At 53.8% G+C, this 15,963-nt stretch overlaps 3 protein-coding genes across 3 annotated transcripts; 2 read left to right on the plus strand and 1 right to left on the minus strand.

The window, feature by feature from the left end:
- Nucleotides 1–4,819: 4,819 nt before the first annotated feature.
- Nucleotides 4,820–7,036, plus strand: V2A60_010265 (kinase-like domain-containing protein; the record flags this gene model as incomplete). The annotated part of the gene is made up of 2 exons (XM_083261524.1): nt 4,820–6,400; nt 6,551–7,036. 2 exons carry the CDS (start codon nt 4,820–4,822, stop codon nt 7,034–7,036), a joined length of 2,067 nt encoding a protein of 688 aa, XP_083117650.1.
- Nucleotides 7,037–7,957: 921 nt separating this feature from the next.
- Nucleotides 7,958–9,046, minus strand: V2A60_010266 (SUR7/PalI family-domain-containing protein; the record flags this gene model as incomplete). Its single annotated transcript, XM_083261525.1, has 3 exons — nt 7,958–8,201; nt 8,305–8,782; nt 8,884–9,046. 3 exons carry the CDS (start codon nt 9,044–9,046, stop codon nt 7,958–7,960), a joined length of 885 nt encoding a protein of 294 aa, XP_083117651.1.
- A 4,583-nt stretch (nt 9,047–13,629) lies between these two features.
- V2A60_010267 (lipoyl(octanoyl) transferase LIP2) lies at nt 13,630–14,682 on the plus strand (the record flags this gene model as incomplete). The annotated part of the gene is made up of 1 exon (XM_083261526.1): nt 13,630–14,682. One exon carries the CDS (start codon nt 13,630–13,632, stop codon nt 14,680–14,682), a length of 1,053 nt encoding a protein of 350 aa, XP_083117652.1.
- Between the last annotated feature and the right edge of the window lie 1,281 nt (nt 14,683–15,963).

Here is a 15,963-nt window from a genome sequence, read left to right on the forward strand (position 1 = left end):
TCCCCATCGTTGGAGCCCACCTCTGGCCTCCATTGCCGCATCGCAAGCTCCGAGGGGTGACGAACTAGGTTTTGCCGTGCCAAGTGAATTGGCCAAACTGTTTTTTTGTTCTCTTCTTTCATCGTTTTTTCAAGATAAATTGAAAAAGAAGCAGAGCCAAGGACAAGTGACGCAGCCACTGCGCGGACAGAATCTTGGCATGCATGACGCAAGAAGCGCACCTCGCACCGCACCCGCACCGCACTGCACCGTACCACACTACATAGTATAACTACTGCGTAGATACGACACACATCATGGATTGATAGCCGGGCGAGACATGTGGCCGTGTTAATGCCAGGCTTGGCAGTCGCCCCCGCCGCCATCTATATCACTCTGCGGCGATTTCAATCCAAGATGGGCAACGTCTCGTTTCCACAGAATTGGAAGACCCCCCCCCCCCCCCCCCTCCTCCCTGGGTACAAGTCGCGTGCCCCCATCTGTTCGTCAAGGCCGCCCCGACAACCGTCCTCAGTACGCCGGCTATCCGGCCGTGTTAATTTCCCCCGGAAGCTGGGATTATGCGAACAGAGCTCCACTGTAAGGAAAGTTCATGGTCTGACCGGAGAGTAATAATCAGGAAAGAGGAAAGAAGGACAAGAAAAAGAAACACTGTGCCATTCTGGCTCGCATGCTTGGACAATAAGACCCTGTCATTATAAGCGGTGGGGAGCGGGGATGGCCGAACTACTTTGTCGTCCCGCGGCGCGGCTCGACCGCAGGATAAATTGAGCTTGGCGCAAGCCCGGATCGACTACAACTAGACCCCCCCGCCATCTTGGCGGCCTCTTTTGCATCGGCGTATTCCTCTCGACGATTCGAGTCGGTGTGATGTGCGCGGGCCAATATAGGAAAATAGGAAACGGACAAAGAAGACGAAGCAAAAGAAAAGCAAGGCATGGCGTAATTGCTGTAGGCAGGATAGAAAAGAGTAGGGCCGCGTGTTACAAGGCGGGGTGGGTTGGTCGAGACGGGGAAAACTACAACATCTCGGAAGATTCTGAAGAAAAAAAAAAAAAAAAAACGTCGGCGAGGCCTCCGAATGGGAGGACCCTTCTTTACTTCCATCCTTGACAGGAACGCTGTTCCTCCATGCGGCGCTCGGTCTGGGCTCTCTCCTCTCTAATTCAGGGCATCTTATAATCGTAACCCGCTGCCACCGACGACGTTGCAGATTACTTGAGTAATGAAGGCGGGGATGAGGGAGGGGCCGGCAACTAACTGGCCCAAAACTCTATTACCGTATCTGTTAGTCATGTCCATTGATTATTCCCATCATTTTTAGCGCTTATGCTCTGGAAGCTCTTGTCCAACCCCCATCTTCATGGGAGGGAATTGGAGGTCTCGTGGGCAATGAAGAGCGGGAAGCCAGCAGGGCACGTTGGACCCTGACTATATCTGCGCCGCATTGACATGGAAAAAGGGTGGCCAACGCTGGTATATACGTGCCAAAGTAACCCACGATGAAGACTAGAATATACATCCTTGAGGACGTGGTGCCTATGCGAGCCAGGGATGATGTCCTTGGCTACTTGCCATCCGACGGATCAGTAGAGAAGCAGAAGCTAGAATCTTCTTTTCTGAAAGCTTTCTTTTCCTTTGCTACTTTCCTTTTTACCTTCTTCTTCTTCTTCTTCTTCTTTTTTGGAGGGGGGGTTGAATATGCAATATGAAAACCCCAACACACAAACTTTTCAGATCTACAGATGCAAGGAGTTTATGTGGCTGAACTCGCCGAGTCGGTCTGCGACAAGCACACATCTCATCACCACTCTTGTTGCTGCTCTGCAATATGATTGAGACCCCCCGACAGCATATTCTACTGGACTGCACCGAATAATGTGGCGTCAGGAGGAGTAGTACGACTACGTTGCGTGATTGATGGGAAACGCCCACGAGGTGGCGTAATGTAAGCTGGCTCGGGGGACCTGGGAGAGCATCGGTGTTGCGCCAACGTCAACGTCATTGGAGGTGTGGGAAACAGCTGGCCCAGTGCAAAGAAGCAACAAAAGGCAAAGTTTGATTGTAATCCCATAGACGTTGCATGCCCCCCCCCCCCCCCCCCCCCCCCCATCCATGGGCATCAAACATCTCCCCGCAGTCTGTTATCGATGAGCTTGTGCAGCGCCTCAATCTCTCCCCACGTAAAAATCGATCGATGGAAGATTGTGACAATTTCTACAAATCCCAGAGGTCCGGTTCATGCGAGGCTGGGCGAGAGATGGGGGCAAAATGGAGCAAACATCAGGTCCTTGGCTTAGCCTTGTGTCGCGCGAATGGCTTGGCTGGATTAATGTACACTGCAGCTTCAGCTCCCTCTTGGCACGTTGTTGGCACGGGGCACTCTACACGTAAGCAACGGGAGGAGGAGAAGGAGGAGGAAATGGAGTACAGTCTCGTTTTGTCCGGAGGGTATATGCTGAGAAATAAAAATAAAATAAATCATTTGATCCGTCTTTTTCGGCCCGGCTAACACAAAGGGCCGTTGCTTGGCATCAGCCTACGAGGCCACACAAGCTTGTTTGAGCCTGGGGGCAGAAGTGAAGAATGGGAAACAATGATGAGTATGTAATAAACAAGGGACAGCGATTGTGCCAGGGAAAAGAGAGATTACGTGCCGTCCAAGGATGGGCAATCTGTTTGTACAACCGTGGAGAGGGGGAGCTGTCGTTTGATAGTCGGCCCAATGACAGACAGACGGACTAGTTGGGCCATGCGATGACGTAGATGACTGTGATGGATGGTGTGCGGTGATGTATTACCCAAAGACAGTAAAAGAAGAAGAAGAGAAGAGAATAAAATAAAAAGCCAATGGCAGGCAAAACGTGGAAATCAGAGACAAATTGTGGGAGGTGGACTTTAAGAAAAGGAGAAGAACAAAAAGACGAAGAAGAAGAGAAGAAAAAGTCTATGACTGAATGACGACGCCACAGAAATGGAACATGAAGAACGAGGGACAGATTCATCTGGTAAGTACTTAATAAGTAGAGTGCAAAGAAAAAAAACCAATCAGAAACTCGTACTTGGAAATTGCAGGACAAGCCACGTCCCACAATGAGACTGGGCTGTTTTTCTCTTCTTTTTTGTTTTTCGGCGAGTAGGAGACTAGTTTGTTTTATTACGACAAAAACTTGCGTACCTGAAATATGATGATGGCATGTATGGAGTAACTACTCAGTACACAACTCGGCTACGGATGATACTAGATTACAGATTTACATGGTTATTTATTAGGTAGGTTTAGTAGGGCATGGCAGGTGCCTGCCTACGTACCTACTTAGCAGCCAAGTACCTACCAAGGTAAACTCAGTTACGTGCCTGATGATGTATTCCGTACTCTGTACGGATACAGGTTACAGATTGCATGGGGTTACCTTTTGCCTGCTTGGGTTGCCGATAAACGAGGGACAAATTGCCCTACGTGGTACTTGGCGCATGATGCAGAAGTAGGAAATGATAGGCAAGTTTCGAAAGAAGAGGCGAGGGAAAAAAAAAGGAAAGTAAAAGATGAGAAAAAAAAATGAAGGAAGCTTGTGCCCGATTCATCACAGTCTACACCACCAATACTCAATAGTCACATTTTACCTACCTAGGTACCTGCTCGAGTGCTAAAGGAGTAGGCATACTTATTAAGTATACTTACGGATACTACTAAGAAATAAAAGTCAGGGCAAGTACCTGCCCAGCTAACACTTGATATGGCTGCCTATATTGGTCAACTTTGCTGCCAACTAGACCTTTTCACCAGTGTGGCACTGCCTACCTCCATTCTTGGGTACTTGGTAGGCAGGTTAGTACCTAGGTACGTACCTGGCTTAGCCTCTTTCCATCCTCACCACGCCCCAAGCCCATGGTACGGCCCCTCCTCGCCCTCCTCTGCCCCTCATCATCAATGAGATAATACACCAAGGCCAACCGGTGACATTTCAAGCCAGCAAAAACCCATTCTTTTTTTTATTCCCTTTTTTCCCCTTCTGTTTTTTTATTATTTTCTAGACTTTTCCATTTACACGTTTTTTCCCCCTTGACAACAAACGGAACTCTCTCTCTCTCTCTCTTCTTTTCTCCATTGCCCACCACTTACGTACCCGACATCTCCCCCCTAAAAATCAGCCTCCCATCTCGCCCAAAACGCCAAAGTTTTTTTTTTTCCGTCCGCTCCTCCTTTCCGTCCCTCCCGAAACGACGACCAAAGGCGAAAAAAAAAAGAGGAAATTTTCCATTGCTGCCCAGGCCGCACCATTTGGAAAAGCCCAACGACAAAAAGCTGTGCGACAATCTCCCCCTTCCCTCCCCTACCTAGCTTGAACACATCCCACGCATTTCTGCATCCCACCTTTTTGCCCGCGTCATTGTCCTTGACCCCTCCCTCCCACCATACTGAGTACGACAACGAGTCGGTCTCAACTCTCGACGACGAACAACGCATTCGTGGCCTCCTCACCCATCAACAGCACCGGGTTTCGTTTTTAAACAGTCGCCATCGCCAAAACGCATTCACCACATGCCGCCGCGCTAGCTGAAGGAGGACTCTGTGCCCTCCTCCCCCCTCCTCCCGCTCTCTCTCCTTCGTCGCTCTTCCTCTTTCCTCAAACCAAAAAGACTCTGGTTGTCGTCAAAGGCTTCCCCCCCTCACATTCGAAGTCGCCACTCTCACGATTCACTCTCGCAGCCTAGCAGTCTAGGTACAAAGGGCAGGAAAAGGAACCCGAAAGGCACAACAGAACCAATCGAAAAAAAAAAACACACATACACGCACACACACACACACACAAACATCATGGCAGACACACAACAAGAGACGCGGCGGCCCTCCACCGAAGACCAAGTCCCCGACCTACCCTCGCAAGCGCAAACGCCCACCGGCGACAACGCCGCCGCAGACGCCGACGACCCTCCCAAGCGCGTGCCCTCTCTGCGGTCCGTCTCGGATCCCCCTACACGCAACTCCAACTCGACGGCCCGCGGCCTCCTCGACGATGCTAGAAACCCTGCGCGCCTCGGCGCTCCCGCCGGTGGGCCCCTCGCCGGCCGGCTCGGCGCGCTCGACGCCAACGTCCTGGCCAAAGCCCGTCGCCTGCAGCAGGACCGCATGAAGCTCGGCAGCCCCGGCGCCGGCACGCCCGCCTCGTCGCCGGGTCCATTGTCTCCCATGGGCGGCGGCGGCGTCAGCCCCAACGGCCTCGTGCCGCGCATGCCCGCCGCCATGGCGCGCCCCGGCCCCGTCATGCACGCCAACTCGGCCCCCGCCGGCACACGCCCGTCCCTCATGGATCGTCGCCGCGCCGGCCTAAAGCTCTCCGACATGGGAGCCGGCGGCGTCGGCGGTGCGGGCTCGGCGGGGGTCAGCCCCGCGCCAACCATGAGACGGGCCGGCGCCCCGAAGCTCTCCGACATGGGCAGCAACGGCGGCGGTACGCCCAGCGCCGCGAGCACCGGCAGTACCCCGACCCCCAGCTCGAAGCTCGACGACTTTAAGAAGTACATTGACGCGGACAAGGGCTGGATCACGTTTGACGGTGCGGCAACCATCACAAGCTCGGGCGTCAACTTTGCCAACGGACAAACCTTCAAGATTTCGCTGGACGAGGTCGAGACTGTAAGCGAGCTCGGCAAGGGTAACTACGGCACCGTGTACAAGGTCCGGCACACGAAGCGCAAGGCTCCGCGCTTCGGTCAGGGCCTGTCCGGCTTCAAGGCGCACCAAGCCCGCTCCGCCGACAACGGCGACAACGACAACGACAACGACAGCGAGGCAGCTGTCGGCGACGGCACCACAGGCATGCTCATGGCTATGAAGGAGATTCGGCTGGAGCTCGACGACGCCAAGTTCACGACGATCCTCAAGGAGCTCGTGATCCTGCACGAGTGCGTTTCGCCGTACATTATCGACTTTTACGGCGCGTTTTACCAAGAGGGCGCCGTCTACATGTGCATCGAGTACATGGACGGCGGGTCCATCGACAAGCTGTACCGCGGGGGCGTCCCCGAGCGCGTCCTGCGCAGCATCACGCACGCGACGGTGCACGGCCTCAAGTGCCTCAAGGACGACCACAACATCATCCACCGCGACGTCAAGCCGACCAACATCCTCGTCAACGCCCGCGGGCAGGTCAAGATTTGCGACTTTGGCGTCAGCGGCAACCTCGTCGCCAGCATCGCCAAGACCAACATCGGCTGCCAGAGCTACATGGCCCCCGAGCGTATCTCGGGCGGCGCCCTCTCCCAGTCGGGCAACGCCGACGGCACCTACAGCGTCCAGAGCGACGTCTGGAGCCTGGGGCTGACGATTATCGAGTGCGCCATGGGCCGCTACCCTTATCCGCCCGAGGTGTCGTCGACGATTTTTGGTCAATTAAACGTACGTTTGTTTCTTTTCTTTTCTTTTCTTTTTCCCTTTTGCCCCTTCTTTTTCGGGATAGGAAAATCAGTCAAACTGTCCATTTTTCGAGAATTAGGGGAAATTTTTCAATAGTATGCTGACAAGAGACATTCGCTGACGTGTACACAGGCCATTGTCGAGGGCGAACCACCCACGCTGCCGAAAGAGGGCTACTCGGACGCGGCCCACGACTTTGTCAAGGGCTGCACCAACAAGGTGCCGCTGCAGCGGCCCACGTACGCCGCCATGCTCAACCACCCGTGGCTCGCCTCCCTCTCCAAGCCCGCCACCATCACCGAGGAGGCCGAGGAGGGCGAGGACGCCGAGCGCGTCGCCGCCCGGGTCGGCCGCATGGCCCTCCACTCGGGCACCGAGGACCCAGACGTCGCCGACTGGGTCCGCGGCGTCCTGCGGCGGAAAGCAAAAGGTAGCGGCGGCGGCGGCGGCGACGACGACCTCACCGCCGGAAGCAGCAGCAACAAAAACGGCAGCAAGAGCCAGGACCAAGGCGACGACGACGGCGCAGAGACTCCCGAGTCCGAGTCCGAGCAGGGCCGCCCGGCGCTGCACGCTGCGCCGCTCAACGGTGCCGGTGCCGTTGCGGGCGAGTCGTGAGAGAAATTTGGCTTGCCTGGGGGTGCGGTGCGCGGCGTGACCATGGAACCATGTACATGAAATGGATGAATGGATGAATGGGCGGATGGGTGGATGGGTTGGATTGGATGAAACGCATACCAGTACACGCAGGTAGACGGACGGAACGGCAAAACGTGTCAGGCAGCTTTGGGTGGTAGTAGTTGTTGTTGTTGTTGTTGCTGTCATCGTTGACGCTGCTGCTGTTTTTTCTTTGGTCCGTCCGTCTTTATCTTGATCATTATATAGCCATTGTTCTTTTTTTTTCTTTTACTTATTTCCCACCAAGTCATATATTCATATACAGCATTACCCCCATCATGGCAGAACAAGAAGAAAAAAAATACGAAATCATAAAAAAAAAAAACTGTAAAAGCGTGACGGTTTAAAAATTATGCAATAGTATATTAAAGCAAAGTCATAGTACGTTGCCATTACATCCTCATTAGATCATAGGACCATAGACTAAAAACACCATAGGCCATGAGCTATACTACCCCCCGAAACAGCGTCGCTCTCCCTTCATAAACAACTGTTTCCCAAAATTCAACCAGTAAACACTATAATAAACAAAACCCTCCATCAACCATGATTCTGGTCCAAACGCCCCCCCCCGAAAAAAGTAGGTATTTGACTCGACCGTCTGTGCTGTATGTGCAGAAATAAATTGAAACAAGATAAACGGCGACCAACCACGAGACCTCGGCAGTCGTGTGCATCGGTCCGTGTCCAAACTTGGCTCGCCGCATAGGGTGGCATTATCGTTCTATTTTTTTTTAAAGCTGAAGTTTTCTTTTCAATGACGTTGGTATCGTGGTATTGACATTGCCGTCAAGCTATCGCTCTTCAAGAGGAAAACGAGGGCCTGCTTGACGACCGATACAAGCTGTCGCAACTAAGCATTTAGCTGTATTCGTCCTTGACGCGACGGCCCTCGTAGCTGCGAGTGCTCTGGCGACGACGCCAGAAGCGACCACCACCAGCGCCGCCGGGGTTGCTGCGGTCCTTCTTGATGCCGGCAGAGAAGACGACGACGGAAATGAGAAGCGCAGTAAAAGAGCCCCAGAGGAATCCGAAGCCGTAGCGACCGAGTTTGGAGTCGCGGTTGTCGGCAGAAAACTTCTTCTGGGCGAGGGCGTAGGTAGCACTGGCATCACATGTTAGTGGATAATGATGACGACCACGACACTGTCGTACCATTGCGTTACACGAGCAATGCACGGCAGGAAGAGGGGCGACAAGACACGTACGTGAGGAGCGACGAAGCGACAGCGTGGCAGAGCAGAGCAAAGAAGCTGACAAAGGTGGCCACGGCGGCGCCGAGACGGCCGCAGCAGGCGAGAAAGCTGCTGAAGAAGGTGAGGGTACCGAAGAAGAGGGCGAGAAGGAGAAAGACCCAGCCAAAGCGGGAGAGGAGGTAGAACTTGTTGTTGGAGCCCGAGTGGGAGCCGGCAATGCCTTGGGGGACGTTGGAGGCGTCACTGCTCCACGCGTGGCCAAAGGGGAGGGCGGGCTTGGCCTTGCCGCAGTCGACGTTGCCCTCGCCGCAGACGTAAAAGTACGTCCACTGGGAGACGTCGCGGGCGCCGTCGATGCCCTTGGTGTCGGCCTGGAGGAAGTAGGTCTTGTTGAAAGGGGTCGAGGTGGTGACGCCTGCGAGGATGATGAAGAGGAGGAAGAGGAGCGAGGTGCCCATGAGGACGAGGCCGACGAGGCCGAGGGGCGCGTCTGCGAGTGGTGCTTTTGTTAGTCATTTGGTTTCTGGCATTGAGAAGTGTTTGGTTTGGTGCAATGTTGGGTGTGTTGCGCGGCATCCTGGGCAGATATACACTGGCGCGGCGGCATGGGAACGGGCAGCAAGACGATTGCGCCATGCCGAGGCAGCGAGGTGATTGAGGTCATGGTCTTGGATAGAAGCGAGCCGTTGCCAGGCCCATTGTGGGCGTCGCCGTCGTCGTTGTTGTTGTCCTCATCGTCGTCGTGACCAGCCATGTGTTGCGGGATGGCACAGCTGCCAGAAGCTCTGGCGTCATCAGGCGTAGGCCCGGCTGTAGCGAGTGTGGCGGCGACGCGGCGCGGTCGGTGATGACTTATTTCACGATGGGGTGCGTGTTCTGGTAGTCGAGGGATTCAACTTACTCTTTGCCATGCTGGAGTGAAAAAAGGTAAAACAGAAGACCAAGGTAGGTATTTGTTTCACGGATTCAAGCCGGGATTGAGAGTGAGAAGGGGGGATAGAAGGAGAAGAGGGAAAAAGAGGGTGAAGGCTTTGTTTTTGTACGAGCTTGGGTGAGGTAGGCAGGTAGCCCCAGCTAAGTAGGTGGTAGGCAGGTAAAGTAGGTAGGTAGGTACCTACACCCAAGCTTGCTGGGTACTTGGATAGCTTCTTAGCTCGGTACCTCCCTCCAAGTACGAATCCTGGCCTGTTTTAGCGTGTGGAGCCCCTGGAGCTTCTGGGGGGTTGTGAAAACCAGCTAGGGATTGGGGCCGTCTCTTGGTTGGAACGATGGACGGGGGTAATAAATGACGGTGATTTCTTTCCTTTTTCTTTCTTTTTTTTTTGTTTTAATCGTCTCGATCTTTTTTCTTCTTTTTTTTTCCACCATTTCGCATCATGATCATGATTCTCATTGTGGTGCGAGTTGGCTTGATAAGCATCCAAGTACAGGCATTCGTATCGTGCAAGGTCACAGGGCCAAGTACCCTGGAAAAGCCCAGAGAGGTAGGTGCCTCTGACCCAGCATGTATCCAAGTCATGTAATAGTACAGCAACAATTGTCACTTTAACCGTCGTCAGTCGTCACCAGAGTCCAAGCAAGCCACTCGATCGACCTGCGCAAGCCCATGGCGGGCTAAACTCAAAGGGGCATCATTCAGTGGAACCTGCTTCTCGACTACGGAGGGGGAACTACTGAGTACTGGTAACTTGATGCTTTGAATTTCCTTGGTTTGGGCAGGAAACAGAAACAGAAACAGAGAGCGCCACCGACTGTGACTGTGATTGTATGGATGGGCAACTACTTAGTACTTACCTAGGTGTCTACTTGGCTCGTTGAATTCCAGCGTCAGAACAGACCTTGGGTCCCTCGGAAGCCTCCATTCACGGCGCGCCACGCCCATCAACCAATCCACTGGAACATGGCTCTGCAATCAGCACGGATGGCCGCCTGTTAGCGCTCTGCCCAGGTCGGTAGGTTAGTAGGTAGAGTACCTATGGACGCCCTGTAACAGCTACCACTTTGCCCGTCGTCACTTCTGTCGGGCCGCCAAACATCCATCCCCAAGAAGCCCCTGTAGCCCCTGCAACTTTGTAGCCCCGTAACCCTGCAACTAATCAACCCTCCTCTGTATCCGGCATTTCCACAGCGCACGCTCCCCAAAGCTTACAAAACTCGTCTCACCCGCGACGCTCTAATGTATCCATCCCCCCATGTCAATTTTCGAAACAATCAGTATCAGTATTGCATCGTGTTTTTTTTGTGTCTCCCGCGACCCAAAATGCTTCAGTTTCCATCTCGATTTTTTTTTTTCAAAGCAAACGCCCAGACGACTTGCCACCACCGCAAGCATCTTAGTAGCTTTCCGGTTTAGACTTTGCAGCCCTCCCCTCCCCTTCTTTCTCTATCTTACCTTGGCAACTAACCCCTGTGGAGCTTGTTACCCTGTCGTATGACGACACCACGAGAAACCGCAGCAACGAAGCCCAGCATCGTGCACTACTACTTACTTGGTTACTACTTGCTGGGACGCCAGGACGCAACAACCAACTAGTTAAGTAGTCAGTCAGCCAGCCAGTCGGTCAATCAAACTCGTCTGATCAGACAAGGAAAAAAAGGTTTGTTACGTTGAGCATTGCCAAGCTCCCCTTGGTCATGAGCAGAATACCAGTACAATTACCTCATTCTAGAGACTGCGACCTCTACACGTCCTTGCTTGTATGTATTTAATTGTGTGCCTTTTCCCGTCATCAATTGTTCGCCACATTACTTACAACAGACCAAGAATACAGTATACAATGCAACAAGTTAAAATAAAATAGAATAAAATGAAATACAAGTAGCTAATCTGTACTCAGTACATGGTTTACCAGCACCACACACAAGTCTCCCTCGGGAAACCCCAGCAACTTTTAGTTAGCGCCAAAGCTTGCCTCACGAGCTATCCGCACCTGTGATGTCATGGAAGTTGCCCCGTCTCACAACTGCTCAATGCTACCGATGCGCAGGTCTCGCCTCCATGGCACCATGGCCAAGTACTGAGTAGTTACCGTTCAGCTTGCTTGGTGTGCTGCCAAGCCGCGGCATCGCCTTGTTCTGTGACGACGACTGCGACGACGACTGCGACGACGAGGGCGACCTTGAAGAAAGCCCGATTCGGTGATTTTAACGTTGCGAAATATCCTTGCAGGACCGAACTTGCCATTATATTTATTTATTTCCTATTCTTTTTCTTCTCTTTTTTTTCTTGACAAGATTTTGGCAGCCTACCTAATAAGTAGTACACTGAATAGCATGCCTACATTGTAGTCACCAACTATTTCCGCGCGTCATACCCATAGACTGTAAAGCAGCGTCCTCACCATCATCATCCATGCCCTCAGGTCCAATTCTGCACAATACCGAGTAAACTGCTATGACTACTCCTCTCCTCGGCATCCCTGTACCGATATTCAACTGCAGGGTTCGCACGCCCCCAACGTTCACGCGCCACTTTCCCTGCCTTTCCCCCCTCCAGCTCCCATCGCCAGAGGCTTACTTCGCCTTGCCCTCCGGCCCATCATCATCATCACCATCAGCCACTCTTTGTAGCACCGGCCGGCTGAGAGGGGGGAAAGGGGACGCTGGCTGGCCACGCATACGTATGCTCACTTGTTCAACGTGGCACAGCTTGCGACGACGCCAAAAGTGATGCTATTTTCGTAGACCGCCACAACACAAAATGTCATCCGCAGCTACTTACAAGTGCCGGCATTCAAGCCACCTGCTCTCTCTCTTTCCCCCTCCTCTGTGTCTCGATATAGATGTACGGATACAGCTTGTTCCATTGGCAGCTCAGCCACCAGCTCACCTGTCAATGTCTACTGGGTACTAATCCACGGCTCTCCCACTCGGCCCCCCCCCCCTCCATCTGTCCTCTCACGCCTCATCCCAAGATCAGAAAAGAAGCGGATCTTGATAAGAATATAATGCTGGTATTATTTTTTTCGAGAAAATAAAAACCCACCAAAAGAGGCCCAGCAAAGCTGTCGTCATCCATCGGGGCACAGCACCGCCCACAAGAAACGTCACCCGCGGTTCCGCCGCCACGGCACACACTGCCGACTGTATTAGCCTCAGCTTGCTTGGCAAGCTCACATTCTCCGCGGGATTCTTCCTTTTCTTTTCTTTTTTCTCTATCCATTTTTTTTTTTCCTTTTCTGTTTTGTCCATTCTGATATCGATGCGATTCGGCCACCCATTACCATGGTATTTCATCCAGACAAACGCCTATGCTGGTATTTTTCTCTTTTTTTTTTTTTCAATTTCTCTTCTTTCCTTTCGAACAATAGTACCAGCTTCCATAAAAAAAATCCTCCCCCGTTGAAACCTTGTGCATAAACTAATCGCAAGTTACTCCGTAGTAGTAGCTTTGAACATGACGTCGTCCCGCTGTGCTTAGGTTGACATCCCAGGACCCGAGTTGAGAAACGTTAAAAAAAAAAGTTGGAGAAAGCCCCCTCTTTCCACCGTCTTAGCCGTGGTAGAAAACGTGCCAAGTACGTGCGTGTGTAAAACTACTCAGAGCTTCTCGGCCCTTGCCAAGCGTCTTCTTCTCCCTCGGACTCGGCGGCCCCCGAGCCGCTGCTTTTGATGTCATGGACTCTGGAACCAACTCAACCAACTCGTCGTCCTCCTCCGTCCCCCGCGCGGCCAGATGCGGCGGAACCCTGACGCCATAGTTTGATCCTACTGGCCCCCAAGATCTAGATCATCATAGCTGCGTCAGATATCTTGTGGAGGGGGACAAGTCGAGCTGGAGCCGCCTTGACTATCGGAACGGCCTACCCGGGACCGATGGGCCCGATATGGGTTGCAGCTGTAAGTTTGTCAATTGGTTGTTGATCATCTCTATCGCCTATTCTCTATCAGTTCCTTACTTTGTCTTTTTTTCTTTTTCTTTTCGCTTTATTTTCTTGTTCTTCGGTTTCGTCGCACTTTGGCATGTTGGCTGAGCCATTACGTTAGACTAGCGATGTAGCAGCTCTCCTTCAGTTTCGTGTAAGCCAGCGCGTACTACGTATACCGAGTCTGAGGCCCATAACCTAGATTTTTAAATCAAATTTATCATAGGCAGATGATGACTTTGTCGAAATACCAAAGTCAACAGAGTAATTGTTTTCCAAATGACACGAATTCCACGCTGGGCGACGAATCAAACCTCAGTCTCGCGAAAACGCAACCCCCGACTTTGGTGGACCAGAATGGCCCAATACCATCAGACCAAAAAAAAAAAAACCTGCAGCCACTCCTACGCTCACGATTTCCAATCCTCATCTTCCATCACAACATAACATTTATACCCCCCAAAAACGAGCAATGAAGCGAGCGCAACGGCTGCTGCTGCGCAACCACCCTTTTCTCTGCTCTGTATTCCCTCGAGAGCCACATCCGGGTGCATCTGCCACCGCCGCCGTCGCCAGCCGATACCGGGGGCCTCCGTGCCGCCACCTGCACCTCCTCCAGCACCACCACGTCAAGCCGGCCGCCGGGACCTCGCCGCCGGGGCAGCCCTTTGTGCGCTACGACGACGTCGCGGCCCTGCAGGAGGAGCACCGCGCGCGGTTCCTTGCCTGGAAAGCCGGGCGCCATCCGGGTCGGCAGCAGCAGCTGGAGCAGCAGCAGGAGGAGGATTCTGGTGACGTCGACGACGCGACACCACCGCGGCCGCAACTCCTCAGCTTCCAGACTCAACCTACGTACACGCTCGGCCGTCGGCAGAATGCGCTGACCCCTGCGCAGGCCGAGCGCCTCACCCGGCCCCTGACCGTAGCCTCCTCCGCCTCCTCCTCCTCTGGGGCAGCGACAGCGGCGGCGGCGGCGTCGACCTCGTACACGCCGCAGGTGCGCAAGACGAGCCGCGGCGGCCTCACGACGTACCACGGACCGGGTCAGCTCGTGCTCTGGCCCGTCCTCGACATGCACTCGCCGCTCCACGCGCGGCGCCTCGGCGTGGCCTCGTACGCGCGCCTCCTCGAGGCCACGACGCAGGCGCTGCTGGCGGACCTCTTTGGCGTCGGGACGTACACCAACCCGGACGAGCCGGGCGTGTGGGTGGCGTCGGCGACGGCGACGGCGGCAGGAAGGGGGACGCCGCCCCCCCCGGAGCGCAAGATTGCGGCCCTGGGCGTGCACCACAGGCGCTACGTCACGGCCCTGGGCGTCGCCCTCAACGTGCACCTCCCCGTGTCGGGCGAGGACGAGGCCGTCAACCCCTGGGCGCGCTTCGTGCCGTGCGGCCTGCAGGGCAAGATGGTGACCTCGGTGGCGAGGGAGACGGGCAGGGAGGGCCAGGCCGCCGAGGCGTGGGACGTGGAGGCGCTGGCGGAGGAGTGGGCGAGGCGGTTCGAGGAGGGGTTGCTGAAGGGATGAGCGGGGTGAGTAGGAGGAGGGAAGAGGGAGGACAAACTGCAAACGGCCTGGTTGGCTGGGATGATGACGGTGGTGGACGCTGGCTTTGTGTATTATAGACATGAGATACCCAGAATAGAACTTGTACAGCATACTGATACTAATTTGCAGCATTTATAGTCCATGCCGCTTGAAGTGGCTGTCATGTATCCGGACGTGGGATGCCCAAAACGTGTTTGGCCAGCTTTCATGCGATTTACGACTTCGCATTTACATCACTGAGCGCGGCATCTCTGAATAAGGATATATTACTAGGTGCCGGCGTATGCTAGGGCAGCGCTGAGATGCGTTGGACTTTTGACGGCCTTTCTGCGACGTCAAGATGCCCTGTAGATTGCATGATATGTATTCGCCTTATCTTATCGCTTGATGTTCGTCCACTTTCTTGCTCTTTTCTTGATTTTTTCTGGCTTCACCCCTCCCGGTCTCCCCCCCCCCCCTCTCTTTCCGTTTTTACAAACATCAAAGAACCGGCAGCAGCAGGGCAACGAGGCCGGTTTAGTGGCGTTTCAAATCACGTCGAAACACCCGGATGCAGAACGAATATTTCTGCGTCAAGGAAATCATGGTCTTACAAACGAGAAGCAAGCACCCTGTGTAGAATTCAATCAACGAAAACTGACTTTCGGCCGCGGCGGGAAAACTCACTGCCCAGTCAAGGCCAGCACCAGGGCGCAGCCGACGTTGGGCCATGTGACGCGCTTAGAAAAGCGGTCGACCCGTTGCCGCGCCTGCTGGTGCCACCTTACGCCAAATGTCTCTCTCCATCAAGAGAGACCTTTGTACTACGTTTTATTCCGCTCGGAGCATGTTGCAGGAAGAACATACCCTTTCAGAAAGACCGAAACACCGGTTGCGGCCGGCTTGTACATCAAAGCGACACCCCGTCGCACTCATTGCGGCGGAGTCCTTCACGGACTGACCAACGTTGCACTGCGGCACAGGATATGGTGGTGTCGCGTTACTCCTTCTTGACCTAGCGTGCGCTTCGAGCCGTCACTTGCCAGGCTCTAGAGGCCTTTGAGGCCAATCTAGAGCTCCCAAAGAGAGAGAGAGTGTACGTGTTTAGATGATGGGCACCCGAGGTCTTTCCACCTCTGAATACCGACTTGAAAATCTTGCCTTTCACAGGTATGCCGAGACTCAAAATGACAATTCCAAACTTGCCGTGATCAACAAGGACACCGGTCATGGCCCAACGATGCCAGCGCTTAACGGTTACACGGCGTGTGGTGCAGCCTC

This window comes from Cordyceps javanica, chromosome 7 (assembly GCF_051103115.1).
Source record: "Cordyceps javanica chromosome 7, complete sequence".
NCBI lineage: Eukaryota > Fungi > Ascomycota > Sordariomycetes > Hypocreales > Cordycipitaceae > Cordyceps > Cordyceps javanica.